Here is a 19811-nt window from a genome sequence, read left to right on the forward strand (position 1 = left end):
GGCTGAAGGACCAGCTGGGCAGACTTCATCACACCTCACACTCTTCCTCTTTTGCTAGCAACATGTCTTAGTTCGGCTGCTATAACAGAACACTGTACACTAGGTGGCCTACAGACAGCAGAAATATATCTCTTGTAGTTAGTCTACAAGTCTGATCTCAGGGTGATAGCATGGTCAAATTGCGGTGAGGGCCCTCTTCTGGGTTGCAGAAGGCTGGCTTTTCTTCTTCCCTCGGCAGAGAGGGTGAGTGGGATCTCTGGGGTCCCTTTTATCAGGGCCTTTATCCCATTCATGAGGGCTCCACTCTCGTGACCCTATCACTTCCCAAAGGCTCACCTCCTAATGCCATCACACTGTGGGGCTAGGATTTTTAACATAGGGATTTTGGACACAAACATCTCGAAATTCAGCAAATAACGGAATATGGGTATGTAACGTTTGACACAATCATTTACCAAAGAAGGAAATACTAGAGTGAGTTCAGTGATAAACCCCTTAGCTATCACCACATTTGCAATAGTATATTGAGAATATCTGGCCTGATGTAGAAAAATCAGAAACTCATTTAGCAAATCACATCCCTGAGTTAAGTTTAGCAAAACCCTCGCTAAACTTAAGCTGTTGAAATCCCGTTTAACCAAACTCTGACCGGCTAACTAAACAGCTTTTTGGGGATATGTAAATCCAAAGCCTACTGGCCTGTGGTGCCTCTGTGTGCAACCTTCAAAGCCCTCAGAAGGGCCACATTAATTGTTTTCTTCAGTCTCTAACTTCACACAGCCTTCTCAGCATGCCAATCAGACCGTCACATGTTCCTGGCTTGTCTTGTGTGAATGAGATAACTATTTTCTTCCCTCCCCATTTCTTCTTTCTTTTCCTTAAAGTGTAGGAACAGGAGAGATGCACTGGCAGACTGTATTTTTCCTCTAGCACTTTTTACCCCCCACCCAAGTGATTTCCAGGGTGGATGGCCATACTAGATGCTCCCTGCCATTTCCGTGACCACCTTATAGTCTCTCTTTGGGCCCTTCCCCAGCTACTTGAATCTAACACATAATTTCTTACCTAAGATCTTCAGTGCTTTCTTAACCTTTTTACAATGTATATGTCATCCCTCTATCAGAAAAATGGTTTATTTTTTTAAAGTAGGAGGCCTGTTTTTTTTTTCCTCAGAAAATGCAAAAATCACATTGAATTCTGGTGTTCAGCTGGATCCACCCTCAGTTTCTCTACTGAGATGTGGCCCTGACTTGTGACTTTTATCTCTACTGCCTTTCGATTGTTCTCAGATTTCTATCTTGGCCCAAGTAGCAATTCTGAAATGAGAGTCTAATTGGTTTCAAGCAACTTCTGTATTTCGATAACTCGCTTCTGAGGGTAAAATATATCAGTGGGCTAGACTTTTCTGTGGAAGAACCAACCAGTCTTGAAATTCCTATCACTTACCTCTTTTAATTGTCAGACCCCTTGAAGGGATTTGTACCCGATGGGCTTTCACCATAAGGTCAACCGTGGTCTTATTGTAAAGACATTTTTGTTTTTTCTCTGTAGGACTACATTAACTGTGCCGAAGTGTGGGTGGAGTACACCTGCAAGCATTTCACGGTATGTGTGGCCTGCAGTATTGTTTTTGGAAGAGTTATGTTTTTACTCATGTTTATGATAATGTATAAGGCTGAGTGAGGCATTTAGCATTTTACAATGGTAATTGTCCTTAATTTATAAAAATCACAACTTTTTTTTTATTTTTAAAGACTGTGTTTATTTATTCATGAGAGACAGAGAGAGAGAGAGGCAGAGACACAGGCAGAGGGAGAAGCAGGCTCCCCAGAGGGAGCATGATGTGGGACTTGATCCCAGGACCCAGGGATCACACCCTGAGCCAAAGACAGATGCTCAACTGCTGAGCCACTCAGGCATCCCAGAATTACATATTTTATGTTATAGAGTAATGGAGTGTTAATAGGTACACTATAACAAAAGTATTCCACGCTTACATGTAAATTGGGGAAATGGTTCATTACACCAAGTGAAGTAGTTTTTTTTCACCATAGGATACCTTAGGTGCTCATATGCTAAAGCATGTTGTGACTCTCCCTGGGGGTCCAGTCAGTAGCACTTCCTACACATATTTGACTTGTGTATAATTTCTTTCTAAGCAAAGGTACTTCTTTTCCTGTGCCCAGAGTTTTAGAGTTTATTGTTCAATCATGATTAAAATAAAGTCTATACATTGCAGTAGACTTCTTAGAGTTCTTTTAAACTATGAATTCTCTCCCTCCACTCTCCATCTGTGATTTATTCGTTGAAGAAATTGGGTCATTTGTCCTGTAGAGTTTCCCAGTCTTGACTGGCTAGTTGCATCTGCTGATGGTGCTCTTCTGTTGTTAGTTCTGCCAATAGCAATTAGTTCTGGAGACTTAATCAGCTTCAGATTCAATTTCTTGGCACCGTGGGTGGTAGTTGAGCGCTTCTCCTGGAAAGATGATGGTATGTGGCTGTCTCTCTATAACATGGGCAGCCACCAAAGTTCATTGCATCTCACAGTTTCTTAGGGGCTGCAAAATGGCAATATTTGAAATTATAATCAACTCTTCTCTGTTCATTATCTAGGATACTTGTAGAAAGAGAAAATTTCATCTTGGCTGTTTGGTTACCCTGAAGGACAGTTTGCAAGGAAAAGGCAGGATTGCTGCTGGGTTTTTTTCTTTTCCTTTCCTAGTTTTAGAATAAGGATTGGATTCCTTAGCATCCCCAAAGGTGACCAGTGAGGAGCAGTTGTTGGTATCTTTAGGAACGCGTGGATTTAAATATACTTGAATTACATTATTCTTACTGATGCTCATTTGTCCCTTCTTTGCACAGTGGATGCCTTTTCAGGCTGGCTCCTGAGTCCTTCTGACATGTTCACCATACTGTTTGCCTTCCTTGCTTTCTGTTATAAGATGTTGCAGGCTCCCTGGCATATTTCTAATTCCAGATTCAGCCTCAGCTGTTTCTCCAAGGAGCTCTGGTTCCTCTCAGTGCCATTGTCAGATATTTTATTTTTTTAAGCTGCATGACCTTGGCTAAGTCACTTAACTTCTCTGAGCCTCCACATCCTCATCTGTAAAATGGGGATAAACATGTCCCTGCCAGGGAGTTTAATGAGCATCAAGCAAGAAAGTGAACATGATGGCAACTATTTAGGTAACACATATTTGTGATTCAAATACTTTGAATCACAAATACCAGGCACTTTACCTGTCGGCTATGCAACCTCATAGAGACCCTGCCAGGAGGCTTCACTATTCCTGTTATAAGGACTGAGGGTCAGCCTACCTTTTCTGTGGAGAGCCAATAGTAAATGTTTGATGCTTTGTGGACCACACGATCTCTGCCATAAGTATCCGACTCTGTCATTGTAGCATGAAAACAGCCACAGACAATATATAAGTGAGGACAGCTGTGTATTTTTTTTTAATTTTTTTTATTTATTCATGATAGGCACACAGTGAGAGAGAGAGAGGCAGAGACACAGGCAGAGGGAGAAGCAGGCTCCATGCACCGGGAGCCTGACATGGGATTCGATCCCAGATCTCCAGGATCGCGCCCTGGGCCAAAGGCAGGCACCAAACCGCTGCGCCACCCAGGGATCCCGACAGCTGTGTATTTGAATGAACTTGATGCACACTGAAATTTGCATCTCATATAATTTTTGTCATGAAATGTTACTATCCTTTTGGTTTGAACGTAGAAATTATTTTTAGCTCATGGGCTATGTAAAAACAGGCACAGGGCTAGATTTGGACTGTGGCTGGCTGACCTCCAATACAGACAACGACAGAAGCACAGGTGGACCTCAAAGGCACTCAGCTTGTAGGGGCCGAGTCTGTGCACTTCCCACAGTGCCTTGCCGCTCCTCCTGCCAGTGCTTGGGGAGCGGCCAGGGACAGGCAGGGAGAAAGTGGCATGGCTGATTTTACCAGCACTCAGAGAAGGCAGGGACAGCCCAGAACCTTTGAGAATAACATTTTTTTTTTAAAGATTTATTTATTCATGAGAGACACACAGAGAGAGGCAGAGACATAGGCAGAGGGAGAAGCAGGCTCCCTGTAGGGAGCTTGATGCAGAACTTGAACCCAGGACCCTGGGATCATACCCTGAGCCAAAGGCAGGTGCTCAACCACTGAGCCACCCAGAGTCCCCGAGAACAACAGTTTAGTTCTGACCTGGTACAGAAGTAGTTACTTTTCAGGGCTGTGAAAGAGGTGGGATTTCTCCCTTTAAGTTATTTCCAGCAGATGATTTGAAACTATTTCCTGAAAGATATGTGATATATTCTGAAAATATTAGTCCTTTCCCCCAGAAAAGTAGTCAGTGACTGCCTTTCAGTGTCTTAATACAGATTTATTTTCCATATTTAGAAACGAGAGGTGAATACCGTTCTGGCTGATGTCATCAAGCACATGACTCCAGATCGTGCCTTTGAAGACTCCTACCCTCAGGTAACAGATTTGCTTTTCTCATTTCCACAGTTAGGAATTTGATTGTGTTGAATCACTAGGCATGTTGCATGAGTCAGGCTGCATGAGTAGGGTCAGATAATCCTGGGTTTAATCCTAGCTCTACCATATTGTTGCCATATGCCCTTTGCTCAGTTACTTAACCTTTTTATACGTCAGTTTTCTCACCTGTCAAATGTGGGTAGTAGCCCTATGCTCAGACTGGTTGTGAGGATTGCATGAGATGTGATATGGGATGCCCTGACAGAGTTGATTGGCACCAGTAAGTAAAGGGCATATGTTTTCCGGTTAAACTAACTTTTTGTTTGAATAAAGACAAGCTTATTGGAAAATTGAAAGAATAGCTCAGAGAACTTCCATTATTTTTTACTCAGATTCCCCAACTGTGACCATGTTCCATGTTGGCTTTATCATTATCATGTGTACACACACACACATGCATACATGTGAGTGTCAAGTTGCATACGTCATGCTACTTTGCCTCTGATGAATTCAATGAGTATTTCCTAAGAATAAGGACATTCTCCATGTAACCACAGTTTGGTTATTGACTCCAGGGAATTTAACATTAACATTTTCTTATTGTGTACTCCACAGTCCGCATTGTAGTTTTGTCGGTGGATTCAGTTTTGTCGGTGGATTCAGTAGTTTTGTCGGTGGATTCATTGTAGTTTTGTCGGTGGCATTGTAGTTTTGTCAGTGGATTAATGTCCCTGATGGCAGATTTTTCCCTCGTCCAATACAGAATCCAGCGAAGGTTCATTTACTGTCAAGTAACCTCAACCTAATTAAGATTTTATTTTTATTTTTTATTTAATAATATGATATTCTGGCACTTACCTGTGATCAATTTCTAGCTTCACTTAGTATAAGAAAATTAATTACATGTTCTTGTAAGAAGGTTAGAATTCTAACATTTTGGTAAGAGTGTTTTCACCATTTGCTAATTAAAGTACTTCATCATCAGAATTTATTGAGTAGCCACTGACTACCTGACATTTTTCTAGGGGTGATGAAAACGACATATAGTCATGCACAGTAGCTCTCGGTAAGCATCACTGAGTGGATAAAGCGTGTAGAGGAGATGGGTCATCCTCTGTGGATCTGTAAGATTTTGGATGCAAATGAAGACTGAAAGGCATTAGAATTTTGGTTGAGGAACATTTAGTAAGACCTTGACTCCATTTAATTGAAGACTTTAAACATAATAATTCTAATGTAGTCCATTCCTAAGAGAGAAGGAATAATTACAGTATACCACTCTGTCATAGCTAGAAACAACTTATGAAAGGTACCCCAAGGGTCAGCCTGCATTCCGGATAGCTGCCCATATGAGTTGTGAACCCCCTGGTCTGAAGTGATTTAAACAAATGATTTAAACAGCAGTGTTTTTTTAGTATAAACAACAGTACCTGTCAGTAAATTTTCTCTTTTTGACAATCACCAGGGGCAGAGGTGTATATTTTTCTTAAGGAAAAGCACCTCCGTAGTTCTCCCTGTCAGTGGGACTGTGTGCATCTCAGGGGGAGGGGTGCTAGACATTATAACCTAAGTATCTGGGGCCTACCTTACAGATTGTGCCACCTCGGGTAGCCATTGATGTGGCCTCTGACTCCACTAGCAGACTCCATTCATTGTCTCTCCGCAGGAGTCAAGAAACACAGGGTCCTTATAGGCTAGAATGGGGTTCTATGAAGTATGACCCACAGGCTATATGTAATATAGCACACCACTTTTTAGTGTGAATAAAGTTTTACTGGAACCAGCCACACCTATTTGCTTACATGCTCCCTGTGGCTGCTTTTGAGCTGCAGAACCCACACTGAGTAGTTGTGATGATTCTGTGGCCCTTTAAAGAAGTTATTTTGGGATGTCTGGGTGGCTCAGTCATTGAGCATCTGCTTTTGGCTTAGGGCATGATCCCAGGGTCCTGGGATCGAAACCCACATCGGGCTCCCCGCAGGGAGCCTGCTTTTCCTTCTGCCTGTGTCTCTGCCTCTCTCTCTCTCTGTGTCTCTCATGAATAAATAAATAAAATAAAATAAATAAGGAAGTTATTTCCCCACCCACCCACTTGAATATTCATAGCTGATTTTTAATAGCTTTCCAAGGAGAGACACTATGCCTCTATAAGCACTTTACACGAACTATCCCATTTAACTCTCAAGGTGAGCAAGATATGGTTTTGCTCTCCATTTTATGGAAGAGGAGGCTGAGGAGTGGCTTCCCCAAGACCACAGAATGAGATGATGGGCAAACTCAGCCAGAGACAAGCTCTAACCCACCCCCAGAAATCTCCTGCTCCTGAGTCATCCAGCTGTCCCTTATTGTAATTGTAATTTCAAATTATGAAAGAAGGTTCTCTTTTAAAACTATTCCAACCTTTGGAGTGCCTGGCTGGCGCGGTTGGTAGAGCGTTTGACTCTGGATCTTAGGGTTGTGATGTTGATCCCTATGTTGGGTGTAGAGATCACTTAAAAATAAAATCTTAAAAAAAATCCAAGTTTTATTTTAAAAAGATGTGTTTTCTGTTTGGATTTGCAGCTTCAGTCAATAATTAAGAAAGTTATCGCGCACTTCCATGATTTCTCCGTTCTTTTCTCAGTGGTAAGTAACATTCCTTAATTACCTTTGGAAATTTGTATCTGAGCCAGAGGTCTGCTTAGTGTCCCAGTCATGTTTTCATGGTGTCCCAGGCTGAAAGAAATACTTAACAGTTCTTTTAGAAAGTAGTTAGGTTTTAACAACTTCAGTATTTATAGCATAACAATCAGTGTTTGAAAATTTAGTACCCAGTACCCATTTTCTGAGAGAAAAATGTTATCTTTCTTTCTTTCTTTTCTTTCTTTCACGAATGTGTGCCCCTCTTTGAGCACCACACAGCTTCTCAAACCCTAGAGTCCGACTGGACATCCTCTTCTTATGTCTTCTTCTATGTTGATTTTCATATGACACTTGCCTTCTATCACATGTGCAATCTAATGTTGAAACTATGAAATACGTCGAGCTAATCATCTCAGTGTCAGGTGGAGTTGAAAATGTTTTTTATGTGTCTCGGAGATTTTAAAATATCCCACAATGCCCCCTTTAGGTCTGCTGCATTGCCCTGGGCAAGTACAGACGTAGGGGATTCTCTTCCCTGCCACCTCTTCCTCTTTAGGCTTCATATACACTAATAGCACTGCATTTAGTTTTTGTTTATTTTAAAAATAGAACCTCTTTTTTTTTTTGGACATTTGCCATACTCCAAGCCCTGTGCTGGAAGTCCATGTGCATTGCCTTGTACCATTTTCACGACGTCGCTGGGAAGTTACAATCCCTGCTTGTGACAGATGGGCACATTTAGCAAATGTCGAGTCAGAATGTGGAGGTCACTCTGAACTCCTGGCTCTTCTTTCTCTAGTCAGTACAATCATAAAAAAGACAGAAGCTCACTTTGTGTTTGGTTACCTGGGAAAGCTTGCCTATATGGTTCCCAGAATGTTAACTGGCCCCAGACCTGGTAAGTGTTTTTTAACACTACTACCTGCCTCATCTGTGGCTAAGTCCTCAACTGATCTACCTGCTTCATAGAGGTGAATGACTCTTTCTCTGCTTTGTTGTTGTTGTTTTAAAGATTGATTGATTGATTGATTGATTTGATTTGATTTGATTTGATTTGATTGGGGTGTGGAGAGCATGAGCAGGGGGAGGGGCAAAGAGAGAGGGAGGTGCAGACTCCTCACTGAGTAGGGAGCCTGATGTGGGGCTTCATCCTAGAACCCTCAGATCATGTCCTGAACTGAAGGCAGATGCTAAACCTGGCTGAGTCACCCAGGCTCCCCTCTTTCTCTGCTTTAACCTTCAAAGAAAAAGAGACCCACAAATTCCTTCCAGTAACTTGTGCAGATCGCATGTAGACTGTTTTAATTATTATTTTTAGGAAAAATTTTTGCCATTTCTGGACATGTTCCAAAAAGAGAGTGTGCGGGTGGAGGTTTGCAAATGCATCATGGAAGTTTTTATCAAGTAAGTGTAACATGGAATAACTGGGGAGCTTGGATTCCTGATGACCTTGTGAAACATTGCAAATGAGAATCACTTTGTGTATTCTGAGGCCTAATGATATGTATGTATTTAACATCTAAAATAACATGGAGAAAAAATAAAATAACATGGAGAGGAAATTCACATTAAAAGGAGAAGTCATGATAAAAGTTTGTAATTAGTGCTTAAGAAGACGAAGTCAGTATTAGCTGGAGCCTGGCCATCACCTACTGGTATTCTGATGTGTTTTTGGAAGGAGCAATCTGTTAATGAACTACTTAGGGAGTAATGTTTTAAAAGATAAAAATAAAGTTATACTTGTCAAGGTCGCAGAGCTAGAAAGCTTTCCACCTTCAGTGTTTAGATTTGTCATCAGTTTTTGAATTGAGTTGCTTTCCTTTGGACTGAATCTGCATTTCCCCAAACCACCTACTGCTGGCGGTACTTGAAATAATTTTAGGTGGCGCGTAGAAGTGAGATTTTGATTTTAAAAGTTGTATATTTAAAGTATATTAGATAATATATAATTAGTTTAATTAGATAATATATAAAGTATATTAGATAATATATAAATAGTTTTCATGGGGTTTTTTTAGGACAAAGTTAAATTTAAAAAGTTAAAGTCACCTTAAATATTAAATGTATAGATATGGTAAAATAAAATGTGTTAAGATGGAACTTGAATAACCCCAGTTTGGAAAAAGCAACATTAGATGTTGCTTGAATAATGTATGTTTTAAGCTTTCTTTGTGTTGTTCTTTCTAAAAGATTAATTCAATATGCTTGGAACGAATATACCTCCTTTACTTACATAAAGATTTGTTATAAGACCATATCCTTCTATATTATTTGAAAAGCCAAATTAATAATTTTGCCTGGCACTTAACACAATTGTAGAGAGGTTGTAGGCTGCTTTAGAAAGAAACATTAAAAAAAAAAAAAAAAAAAAAAAACGGTTTGCCTGGCTGAGGAAATGCATCAGCTTTACCATGATTTTGAGGATTTACTGTGATTTTAGGAGAAGTTATAATATGTGCAGAAAAACATACTTGTTATTGAAAGAAGAATTAAGAGAAAAGCCAGAACATTGCCTATTACATGTTCAGTGCCAACTAATTTGCATTTTTCAAAGGTATGTGATAGAGAAGAAACTCAGTCTGCACCTTCAATGCTGTGAGTGGACATAGCTTTTACTGTTGTCTTTAAATGTCTTGTAGGCATCAGCAAGAGCCTACAAAGGACCCTGTCATTCTGAATGCCCTTTTGCACGTCTGCAAGACCATGCATGACTCTGTGAAGTAAGCCACACTTCAGGCTGAAACATAACGTGGATTGGGTCTTAATACCACATAATAGTGCATTGGGGAATTACTGCTTTAAGCTGCCACTGTGGATAATATTATTTTATGGGGTCTATAAAAATTCTTGCTAATGAGGACATTCTAGTCCAGGAGAAGAGAGAGGCTGAGGGTAGTAACCTTCCTGAGAATGAGATGGCAGATTTTTCTTTTTTGTAAAGATAGATTGATTTATTTGAAAAAGGGAGACTGAGTGGGGAGAGGAGGGAGCAGACTCCATGCTGAGCACAGAGCCTGATGTGAGGCTCGATCCCACAACCCTGAGATCATGACCTGAGCCGAAACCAAGAGACCCTCAACTGACTATGCCAGCTAGGCACCCTGAGATGGCAGATGTTTTTACACAGGGATTTCTGTTGAGAGGAAAAGGTTGATTTCATCCAAGTGAACTCAAGCTCCATGTCTCCTGGAGATTTGAGAACAGCAGAAAGGATAATAATGAGTTCACTCATCCAGTAATATAGCCTTTGACATTTTTTTTCTCATTATTAGCCAGTTATTTGAAATTCAAATGAAACGGCTTATATTCCTTACATGAGGGGCTCTAGGTGTTCAGTAGACTTGAGGCTCAGTCTTGTGCATTGGCCTTCTTACCTCTGGGTCAAAGGCCAAAATATCACTCATTTGCTTTCTAGGTTTTTTTTTTTTTTTGGTCCACATGGATTGTATTTGAAGCAGTTCCTGCTTATTTGTGCCTGGAACTTTAGTCCCCAAAGAATCACAGCAGCTTGATTCACTGGAAAATGTTACAAGAATTGAGACAACAGTTTTGGAACTTAACCATCAACAAGATGAATTTAATTTCTTTTCTCTTTTTTCTTGAATTGTGGAATCTTTTATTTCATGGATCTTATGTTGTCAACCTCATGACTAGTTATAAAAATAGAAATTTCAAGACTCTTCATAATACCGGGAACTGATAGACTTTTTAGTTTTAGTTTGAAAAAATAGAAATAAAGGCACAAAACCTATCCAGAAAGGCACTTATATTAGTAGGCTCCTGGGTTTTAGCTTTGTAAAATAGAAAGTTAATTTCTCTCTTGCTAAAGGTGTGAGACCAGAAGGTTGAGGTAGGGTAGCCCTACTTTGGAGCACCATCCAGGTTCCTTCTGTCTCATTGCTTGGCCATCCCCCTGGGGTGTTGTCCTCGTCTTCCTAGGGGAAGCTGGTTTGCCTCAACCATGTCCAAGTATAGCCTCTGGGCTTTGATGGACAGCAGCTTTGTTTCTGGGAGAAAACTTGGAGGGCTCCCCCTTACTTGTCCTTGTATCCCATTGGCCAGAAATGTCATATGGTCGTACCCAGCTACAACAGGGGCTAGGACACGGAGTCTCAAAGACTGAAAGGGACACTGCTTTGTTAGTGAATGATGTACAGTCTTTGGCAGTATTTACTTTCTCCTAGGACAAACCAACACACAAAAAACTTGGCTCCTGTTTTCTCTAGTCTCAAGTTATTTTTAAAGATAAATCTGGGGAGAGCCTGGGTAGCTCAGTAGATTAAGCATCCGACTCTTTGTTTTGGCTGCAGTCATGATCTCAGGGTCCTGGGATTGAGCCCTGAGTCAGGCTCCATGCTCAGCGTGGAGTCTGCTTGTCCCCCTCTCTCTCCCTCTGCTCCTTCCCATGTGCTCCCTCTCTCAAATAAATAAAATCTTTATTAAAAAATTAAAGATAAATTTGGGGAACTATTAATAGGCTTTCACATGTGTAATTGAAGCTTAAGGATGTTGACATTTTCATATTTATATTTGTATTAATATTGCTATTAAATAGAGGCAATCGTGATCTGTAATTTACTTTTAAGATGCCTCCCCAAAATGAGCTGGGTTGGTGGGTGGAGAGGGAAGCAGATAGTTATGTGATAAAGCAAAAACTGTAAAATGATGGTGGTAGGATCCTAGTGGTGGATATTGAGGTGTTCGTTGTAAAATTCAACTTCACTGTATGTGTGAAATCTTTTATCCCAAAATGTTGAACAAAATTTCTCTGAAATACAAAATTTGAAGTTGTTTTCCAGTTTCCAAAGAAAAGCAAGCTTCCTTCTCCTTTGCTATTAACAAATATGTCTTGAAAAACATTGTCTTTGAGAAGAGAAACACATTTAAATTATGTTCATTTAGATGATATATTTTCATCAGAAGAAACAGACTGTTGAGAGTGTTTTAAATCTGGAAAATGCAAAATGTTCTTACCTGTTAAATTGCTTACTTCTCATATATTCTTTAGAAACTTTCATTTATTACCTCAATGTTAATTATGTACAATTATTGATTTTAGTGCACTCACTCTTGAGGATGAGAAAAGAATGCTGGCATATTTGATTAATGGATTTATAAAAATGGTAAGTATTGGGGGAGAAGTTTCAGGGCACTTGGAAATGTGATGTAATTGTTGGTCTTTAACTCCAGTGAAAGCAGTTAACGTTATGTTCCCTGGTGCTTTTCATTTTTATTAAGATAAGATGAAATTAGAAAGTATCTTACATTAGCCAGCACTCCCCTGGGGGCAAAGAGAGCCAAGACAAACTGGCCTAAGGAATAAAAAAAGGGAGGGGGAGGGCTGGATGAGGGACTTACTGGCTCATGTGACACAAAGTCCAGGAATGGAGCTCCATGAAGGAGCAGCTGGCCCGGGGACCTCCGTGGTATCATCAGGTCCTGCCGGCTGTGCACCTCTGGCTCGGGGTTCTGCTCTCCCCGTGTCCTCCCTGGCAGGCTCATTCCCCTGAATATTCTGGGTTCCCATGCCTTCCAGAGCTGCAGCCCAGCAGGAAGGGCTCCATCAGAAGTCCTGGGATTGAGTCTCTAGATTAATTTTTATCACCGCTTCATCTCTGAACGACATGCTGCAGTGATGGGAAAGGAACACACTGACTGGTCAGGCCTGGGAGACGTTTGCCCATGTGCTGCTCATCAGATGATGATGGTGAAGAGGATATTTCGGTTTGGGGGAGACAAAATTGCTGCATAACAACTCACCCCAAAATGTAGCAACTTTAAATAACAGTGTTTTTATTCTTTTTTTTTTTTTTTTTTTTTTAAGATTTTATTTATTTATTTGAGAGAGAGAGCACAAGCAGGGTGAGAAGCAGAGGGGGAAGCAGGTGCTCTGCTGAGCAGGGAACCCGATGCGGGGCTTGATCCTGGGACTCTGGGATCATGATCTGAGCCGAAGACAGATGCTCAGCTGACTGAGCCACCCAGGCGTCCCTTTAGTAATTCTTAACAATCCTTTGGGTTGGCTGTGTAGCCGGGGTGCTCCATGTACCAGGATCTGGGCCACGGGATCCAGGAGAGCCTGGCTTATGCATCTGGGGTCTTGGTGCTGGCTGCTGGGGCATTTCTCACCAGCATGGACGCTTTCTGCTGTTCTACCATTATCCATCTTTTACGTGGTAAGGTGTGGACAGAAGCTGCAGGGCCTTTTAAGACCCAAATTCAGCAGTCCCACAGTGACCAGGGCCGCATCCTGCTGCATTCTGTTGATCAGAGCAGTCACTGGGCCGGTGCTTTGGAGAGGGGGGAGGTAGACTCCATCCCAGATGGGAAGAATCCACAGGGACAGAGCGGGACACAGCGTGGGAGGGATTATTGCCACCTTCTCTGGGAACAACCTCACTGCACCATCCTAGCCAGAACCACCTTTCATTCTCTGTGCCCGGAGCTGAAACAGCAACTGCTGTCAGTATCTGTTTTAATACAAATGTCAAGACAAAAGCTGACCAAGATAAAAATAACTTAGATCATTTTGAAAATGATCCTGAAAATGTGACTTGTTCAACAAAAGGGTTCAGTGTCATCATTGGCCTGACTCTGTAGGTAACATGATCCATTTTGATGCAAAATCAGAATTAACCTTTCAGTTGCCATGTTAGGAAATGAAACTTTTACCAGGTGACTCTCCTTGCCCTTGATTTATATGCTGATCAGGTGGTATTTTATCCTTTTATGGCTTTGTCTGAAAGCCACCGAGTTAGAATGGAAAAGAAAATGAGGAAATAAGATGTGAAACCTGATAGCTATAATGGAAATAGCAATGTTAAACCTCCTCTGGGCAAAAATGTTTGCTGTAACAGTAAGGTTTGTCCTACTAACCAGCTGTTCATAAATTTGAAGAAATTGGAGAAGAGGGGATTTTTACTGATGGAGAAACTTCCACCTATGGCTCCTGCAGGCACCAGTAAGTTGCTGAGGTTGAATTCTGCAACAGAAAGCAGAAAGGTGTGGCTCTTATTAGGGAAAGCCTTCTGACAAATGGCTCCCAATAACCAAATTTACGTCCTGTGAAAAGGCCACAGCTGACACACAAAATTCCATTATTTCCTTTCCAGTGGTTTCCTTCTAGCCTGGGAAATCCGATTTACATTCTGAGATTCTGTTCTATACCCTTTGGTCTTTTTATGTTCTACTTCAGTGCTCATGTCATAAAGATGAGGTAGTAATGGTAATATTTCAGTTCTGTGCTGGGCGAAGTCATGTAAAGTCTAATTGGAGCATATTACAGCGTGTGCGCATGTGTGTATGCTTGTATACCCTTGGCATTTCCACCCATGTATATCGGTGGGATTTTTGGCGACTTGTCATCACAGCACTTTCCCTACCCTACAAACCTCAGGGAAACTCTTTAATGGTGTGTGCTCACAGGTGCCTAGAGATAACATTCTCAGCATCTTATTTTTCCTTCTAGGTTTCCTTTGGCCGTGACTTTGAACAACAGCTAAGTTTTTATGTTGAGGCTAGGTCAATGTTTTGCAACCTGGAACCTGTTCTTGTGCAATTGATTCACGTAAGGATTGTCATTTATTTGTTTGTTTTCTCAATAAATATTTAGTTCCAGGCATGGAGTTTAATCTGGGATTCTTGTAGCCCTGTAACACTCCTATTCTTTAGGGTATAAAAAGGTGGTTTCTCAAAGATGAATCAAATCTGCAGCTTTGCTTAAGTCTTTGGATTTTTTTTTTTTGACCTCTTTTTCTCTGATATTAGCATATTCTCATTCCTGAATGCCAGCAGCTAAGTGGGTTGCACTGATTAGTTATAGAAATATTAACCTATGGCTCTTCTAGCTTAACCAGAGTCCCAACATTGTTGGATCTTGGTAGCTTTTCATGGTGCCCCCAGGCCAAAAGAAAGAAGTAACAGTTCTGTTCATTAAGAAGGTAGACTGAAAGAACTTAAGTATTTATGCCTTCACAACTGGCTAGCTCTTAGAAATAACATATGTGGATCAAGAGAAAAATACATAATTTTATTCTTAAATAATCCTAATTACTAATAAGTGTGTGTACCTGTTGGGCACTGCACCACTTCTCAAACCTTAGCATCAGATTGGCATTACTACCCTCATATCCTGTTCTACATTGATTTTTTTTTGCACAGTACCTGCTTTTTATCAGAGCAGCTACTGAAAACCCAGTTTCACAAAGATAGTACATCGCTGGGAGAAACAGGATGCAATCTGGTGTTGAATCCATGAGCTCCCTCATGCCAGTGCTTTCCACGGTGTTCAACAATTGAACATTGCTTTGTTCCCCTCAGAAAATTGTGCCCCCGTGAGTTTGCTACAGCCTTCGAGGATGTCACGGTACACAGTTTGGGAACCCTAGGTCCAAACTTCTCATATTTGTGGAAAGATTACCCAAGGCTCTTTAATTGCTTTGTGTAAATTCAAGGGGAGAGCAGCCTTTTCATATATTTGTTGGCTGGTTAGCAGGTTTTGTGGCATTACTGAATTTAAGGTAGAGACCTCCTCTCTAATTTGGGGATGGGAGAAGTAAAGACCCCCCCTCTCTAATTCAGGGGGAGGTAGAAACCTCTCCTTTAATTTGAGGGGAAGTAGAGACCCCCTCTCTAATTTTGGGGGAGGTAGAGATCCCCTTTCTAATTCGGTGGAGGTAACAGTGCCTAGCTTGTAGGGTTGTGGGGTAAAGTGAGCTGATGAATGTCCAGCTCTTAGAGCAGCGCCTGTATGCTGTGTGATATGGTAGCTATTATTTCTGTTCCTTTGGTTCATGTTAGTATTGCATAGCTGAGTTGTGGGGTCTGCTCTCAGGTTTGGAGGTTTCTCTTAGGATCCCTAAGATCTCAAGCTTAGTATCTGGGGTTCCTGGAAATCTAGTGAACCTTGGCTATTCATTAAACCAGAAAATGGCCATTCACAATGCCAGTTGATAGGCATGACTAACTCAGTGAGTGCCTTTTGTTCTTTCCCATTGGAGATGTTTCCTCAAGGCTGAGACTGAATCAGGCCTGTGACCCCATGGCATTTCAGGGTTCGGTGCTAACCAGTCTTGGCCCTACATAGCTCATTCTTACTGACTTCTCTATGGAAGAAATTAATCTGAGGCAGCCATCATTTCATAATTACTGGTTTTGTTTTATTTTAATTAATAATTTCAGAGTGTAAACCGGTTGGCAATGGAAACAAGAAAAGTAATGAAAGGAAATCATTCCAGAAAGACAGCTGCCTTTGTCCGGGTATGTTCTAGAGATAAGACTCCCAGACTTTGAACTCCAGTTGAGTTGCTTCATTTGCAAGTTTCTAAAGTTGATTTTCCCAGAAAAAGACAAAGATGTCCTCAGGGTGTTCAGTATTGATTTTCCAGATTAGTTTTTCCTTGAGTATCTATGGACTAATCACTTAATATTTTCAAAAGAAACGATCATCTCCATGTTGTGGAGAGGAGGTTGGGAGGTGGATTGCAGTTTTTTGCCAGCCGAATTATCTCTGGTTTGAGCCTGTAACTGGAAGGTCTTTTTATCAAAACAATACATATCTGTGTTTTTTAAAATTTTTTTAAAGATTTTATTTATTTGAGAGATATATATAGAGAGAGTGAGAGCATGAGCATGAGAGGCGGTAAAGAGGGAGAGGGAGAAGCAAGCTCCCCACTGAGCAGAGGGAACCTAATGTGGGGCTTGATCCCAGGACCCTGAGATCATGACCTGAGCCAAAGGCACATGCTTAGCCCACTGAGCCACCCAGGCGTCCCCATATCTATGTTCTAAAAAAATGGAATCAGACCAAAAAGAGGACAGTGAAAAATAAGCATTCCATCCCTGCTCTGACCTCATACATCTTTTCTCAGAACTGACCACCTCAAAACCTTTTTGAGCAATTTCTTTTTCTAATTACTCCCATATTTTTAAGTAATTGGTTTAAGAGCCGGCTTCTCAGTCAATGTCAGGTGTTACCTATTTACTTCTTGGGATGACAGATAAGGATTTATTTTTCTTACACCCTTAAGCTCCTTATTTGCCCATCCCCCTCCTCCCAAAGAGACCTCTGGAGTATGATGCAGAGGGAAGAGGAGAAAATTGGGGCTCAGAATGAGGAGATTCGTTAATTTAAGAGTTTTTTGCTTGAAAATCTGTGATAGATGAAAGCAGGAGGACAGTCTGCCATGATGGTACTGCTTACATCAGCCACTGTGTTTCTTCCTATCCTTCTAGGCCTGTGTTGCCTACTGCTTCATCACCATCCCCTCCCTGGTGAGCATTTTCACACGACTCAACCTCTACCTGCATTCTGGTCAGGTTGCCTTGGCCAACCAGTGCCTCTCCCAAGGTAAGCCTATCATTCTCTCCTCTAAGCATTTCCCGGCTACTTAGGAAAGCCGACTCAGCTCTGTGTGTGTGTGTGTGTGTGTGTGTGTGTGTGTATATGTGTATGGAGAGAGAGACAGAGACAGAGAGAAAGAGATTCTTCTAAGAAGGAAAAAAAGAACTGATTGAGCAATGATGAATTTTTAAATCTGTTTCTTTAGCAGGAAGCCCACATTTATAGAGTGAGGCAGAGTAGAGTGTGAAGCTGTGTTCCTGTAAGGACCTTTCTGAAACCTGTCTCAGACAGGCCAGGGCAGGCAGCTCGACATCCCAGGATGAGTGTGCCTAGAGAATTTTACAAGTTAGGATTGCTTCATTGCAGCAGATTGCTGTGTATTTTTTTGTTGATGTTTGTTTGTTTGTTTGTTTGAAAGCCCAGAGACCTACAAATAGAAGCTAATAAGTATAGAAAGACTACTCTCAATAGCTTGCTGTTAGTGATAAAAATTCTGCTCAAGACTCATTTCTCTATGAGGTGCAGGAGCCACATGGTTCATTTGGGAGGTAATCCCTGAGGGTGTCAGTCAAGCCATAGTGGGGAGCTGAGACAGGGAAGGAAGCCAACAAAAGATGTGCTACTGGGCAGGTTACTGCTGTGGGCAGCTGAGGTATATTCTCAAGAGGGACCTCTGGGAGGGGGTGTCAAATGCCTCCCCGCTGCCCCACCCAAGGGGCAGGGAAAATGGGTTCTTGACTCTGTATTCCATCTGCCATTGGCTGAGGGCTGTTTCTAGATCATCAACTCTCTGGCTCCGTCGCCTGCTCTGCCCTGGAGCCAAGAGAAAGCCCTCAGGCAGAGTGCTGGAGTCACAGGTATTTGCTACAGGATGTGCTTGTCACCTTCTGGAACAGCATGTGTCAAGGGCATGCATGCAGAGCCTCAGCAGCAAGGGAGCCACCCAGCAGGCCATCACACAGAGAGGACGAGATCCTGGCACTATTGATGGAGCATTTATATGTGGCGAGCCTTTTGCACATATTGTCTCATTTTATCTTCCAACAGCCGCATGAGGTGGTCCTGTGGTTGGTGCCTCCTTTCCCAGAACCCGAGGCAGGGAGGGGCTCAGTTGCCAACACTCATCCCCTGATCTGTCTGACTCAAGGCCATGCTCTTTGCTGTTGTGATAGAGCATTTGCAGGGCAAACGGTTGGGAAGCCTAAGTGACTAACTTGGAGGTTTCTGTGGCACTGTATGAGGGGGCTGATGTTTCCGAATGTGGTCTGACCTCCACTCCCATCTCCCACCTGACCTCACAGTTCATAACTCCAAGATTAACCATCCACCACTTGCTGCCATTGCTTTGGATGGGTTCTCTGGGCTGGTTGGAGAGTGGTCCTTGGCATGGCAGTTTGGGTACGTTGATCCGGATCTTCATTTACCTAGGGCAGCTCCGGGCACTGAGGTCTTCCAACATGATTGCTACCCATGAGCCTTTTCAAACTCTGCTTAGTTTTGCTTTTAACTCCTGGGGACTCCAGCGGCTCCCCACTGCATCTGGAATTACATCAAACACCTTGCATGTGAGTCCTCAGGCTGTCTGGTGCCTGCCTTCCTTTTGTCTTCATCCTACGCCACACTTAAGCCACACTGGCTTTCTCCTGTTCTTTGAACATATAAAGCTGTATTCTAACCCAGAGTCTTTGTACTTGCCATTTCCTCTTTCTAAAATGATCTTCTCCCAGATACTTGGTTGGGTTTTTGTTTTTGTTTTTGTTTTTGTTTTTCACTTACCAGGCAGGTGATGAAAACCAAGCCTCGGTTAGTTGTTGGGGTAGCCCTTGCTGTCCACTCTAGCTAGAAGCACTGCTTTAGCTGAATGCACCTTCCTAGTCTATCATGCTCTGTACTATCCTCCTTGTGATCATTATACTTTTGATCTGTTTTCTTACTGTGTGTATTTCTTATCCACTCTCCCCACTTGCTGTTGTTGTGTGTTGGTAAACATGGAACTTTAACTTTGTCCTGGTACCTGCTTTGGTAAGGATGATGGGTGAGCAAGAAACGAGGTAAAACAAAAATGTACAGCCACCACCAAAAACCTGTTGTTATGCAAAATTAAGATTAGATTGGATTAATTAGCTGAGATTGATGTAAGACACTTAAAATCTTTTTTTTAAAGGTTGTTTGTTTTTTTTTTTTAAAGATTTTATTTATTTATTTGACAGAACACAAGCAGGGGCGGGCAGGAAAGGGAGAAGTAGGCTCCCTGCCAAGCAGGGAGTCCAACATGGGGCTTGATCCTAGGACACTGGGATCATGACCTGAGCCAAAGGCAGACACTTAACCAGTTGAGCCACCTAGGCACTTACTATAAA

At 41.8% G+C, this 19811-nt stretch overlaps 1 protein-coding gene across 6 annotated transcripts in view; it reads left to right on the forward strand.

Moving 5' to 3' along the window:
• VPS35L (VPS35 endosomal protein sorting factor like) overlaps positions 1-19811 on the forward strand; it is a 115179-nt gene that overhangs the window by 59434 nt on the left and 35934 nt on the right. For 4 of the 6 annotated variants that reach the window (XM_072835958.1, XM_072835960.1, XM_072835961.1 and 1 more), the window contains 9 exons: positions 1552-1605; positions 4407-4487; positions 7050-7112; positions 8428-8513; positions 9749-9829; positions 12169-12232; positions 14578-14676; positions 16290-16367; positions 17343-17457. In XM_072835958.1, the coding sequence (XP_072692059.1) occupies positions 1552-1605; positions 4407-4487; positions 7050-7112; positions 8428-8513; positions 9749-9829; positions 12169-12232; positions 14578-14676; positions 16290-16367; positions 17343-17457 (721 nt within the window). The remainder of the gene's footprint in view (positions 1-1551; positions 1606-4406; positions 4488-7049; positions 7113-8427; positions 8514-9748; positions 9830-12168; positions 12233-14577; positions 14677-16289; positions 16368-17342; positions 17458-19811) is intronic. The other 2 variants (XM_072835959.1, XM_072835964.1) reach the window with 1 other exon arrangement.

Source organism: Canis lupus, chromosome 8 (genome assembly GCF_048164855.1).
Source record: "Canis lupus baileyi chromosome 8, mCanLup2.hap1, whole genome shotgun sequence".
In the NCBI taxonomy this organism is placed as follows: Eukaryota; Metazoa; Chordata; class Mammalia; order Carnivora; family Canidae; genus Canis; species Canis lupus.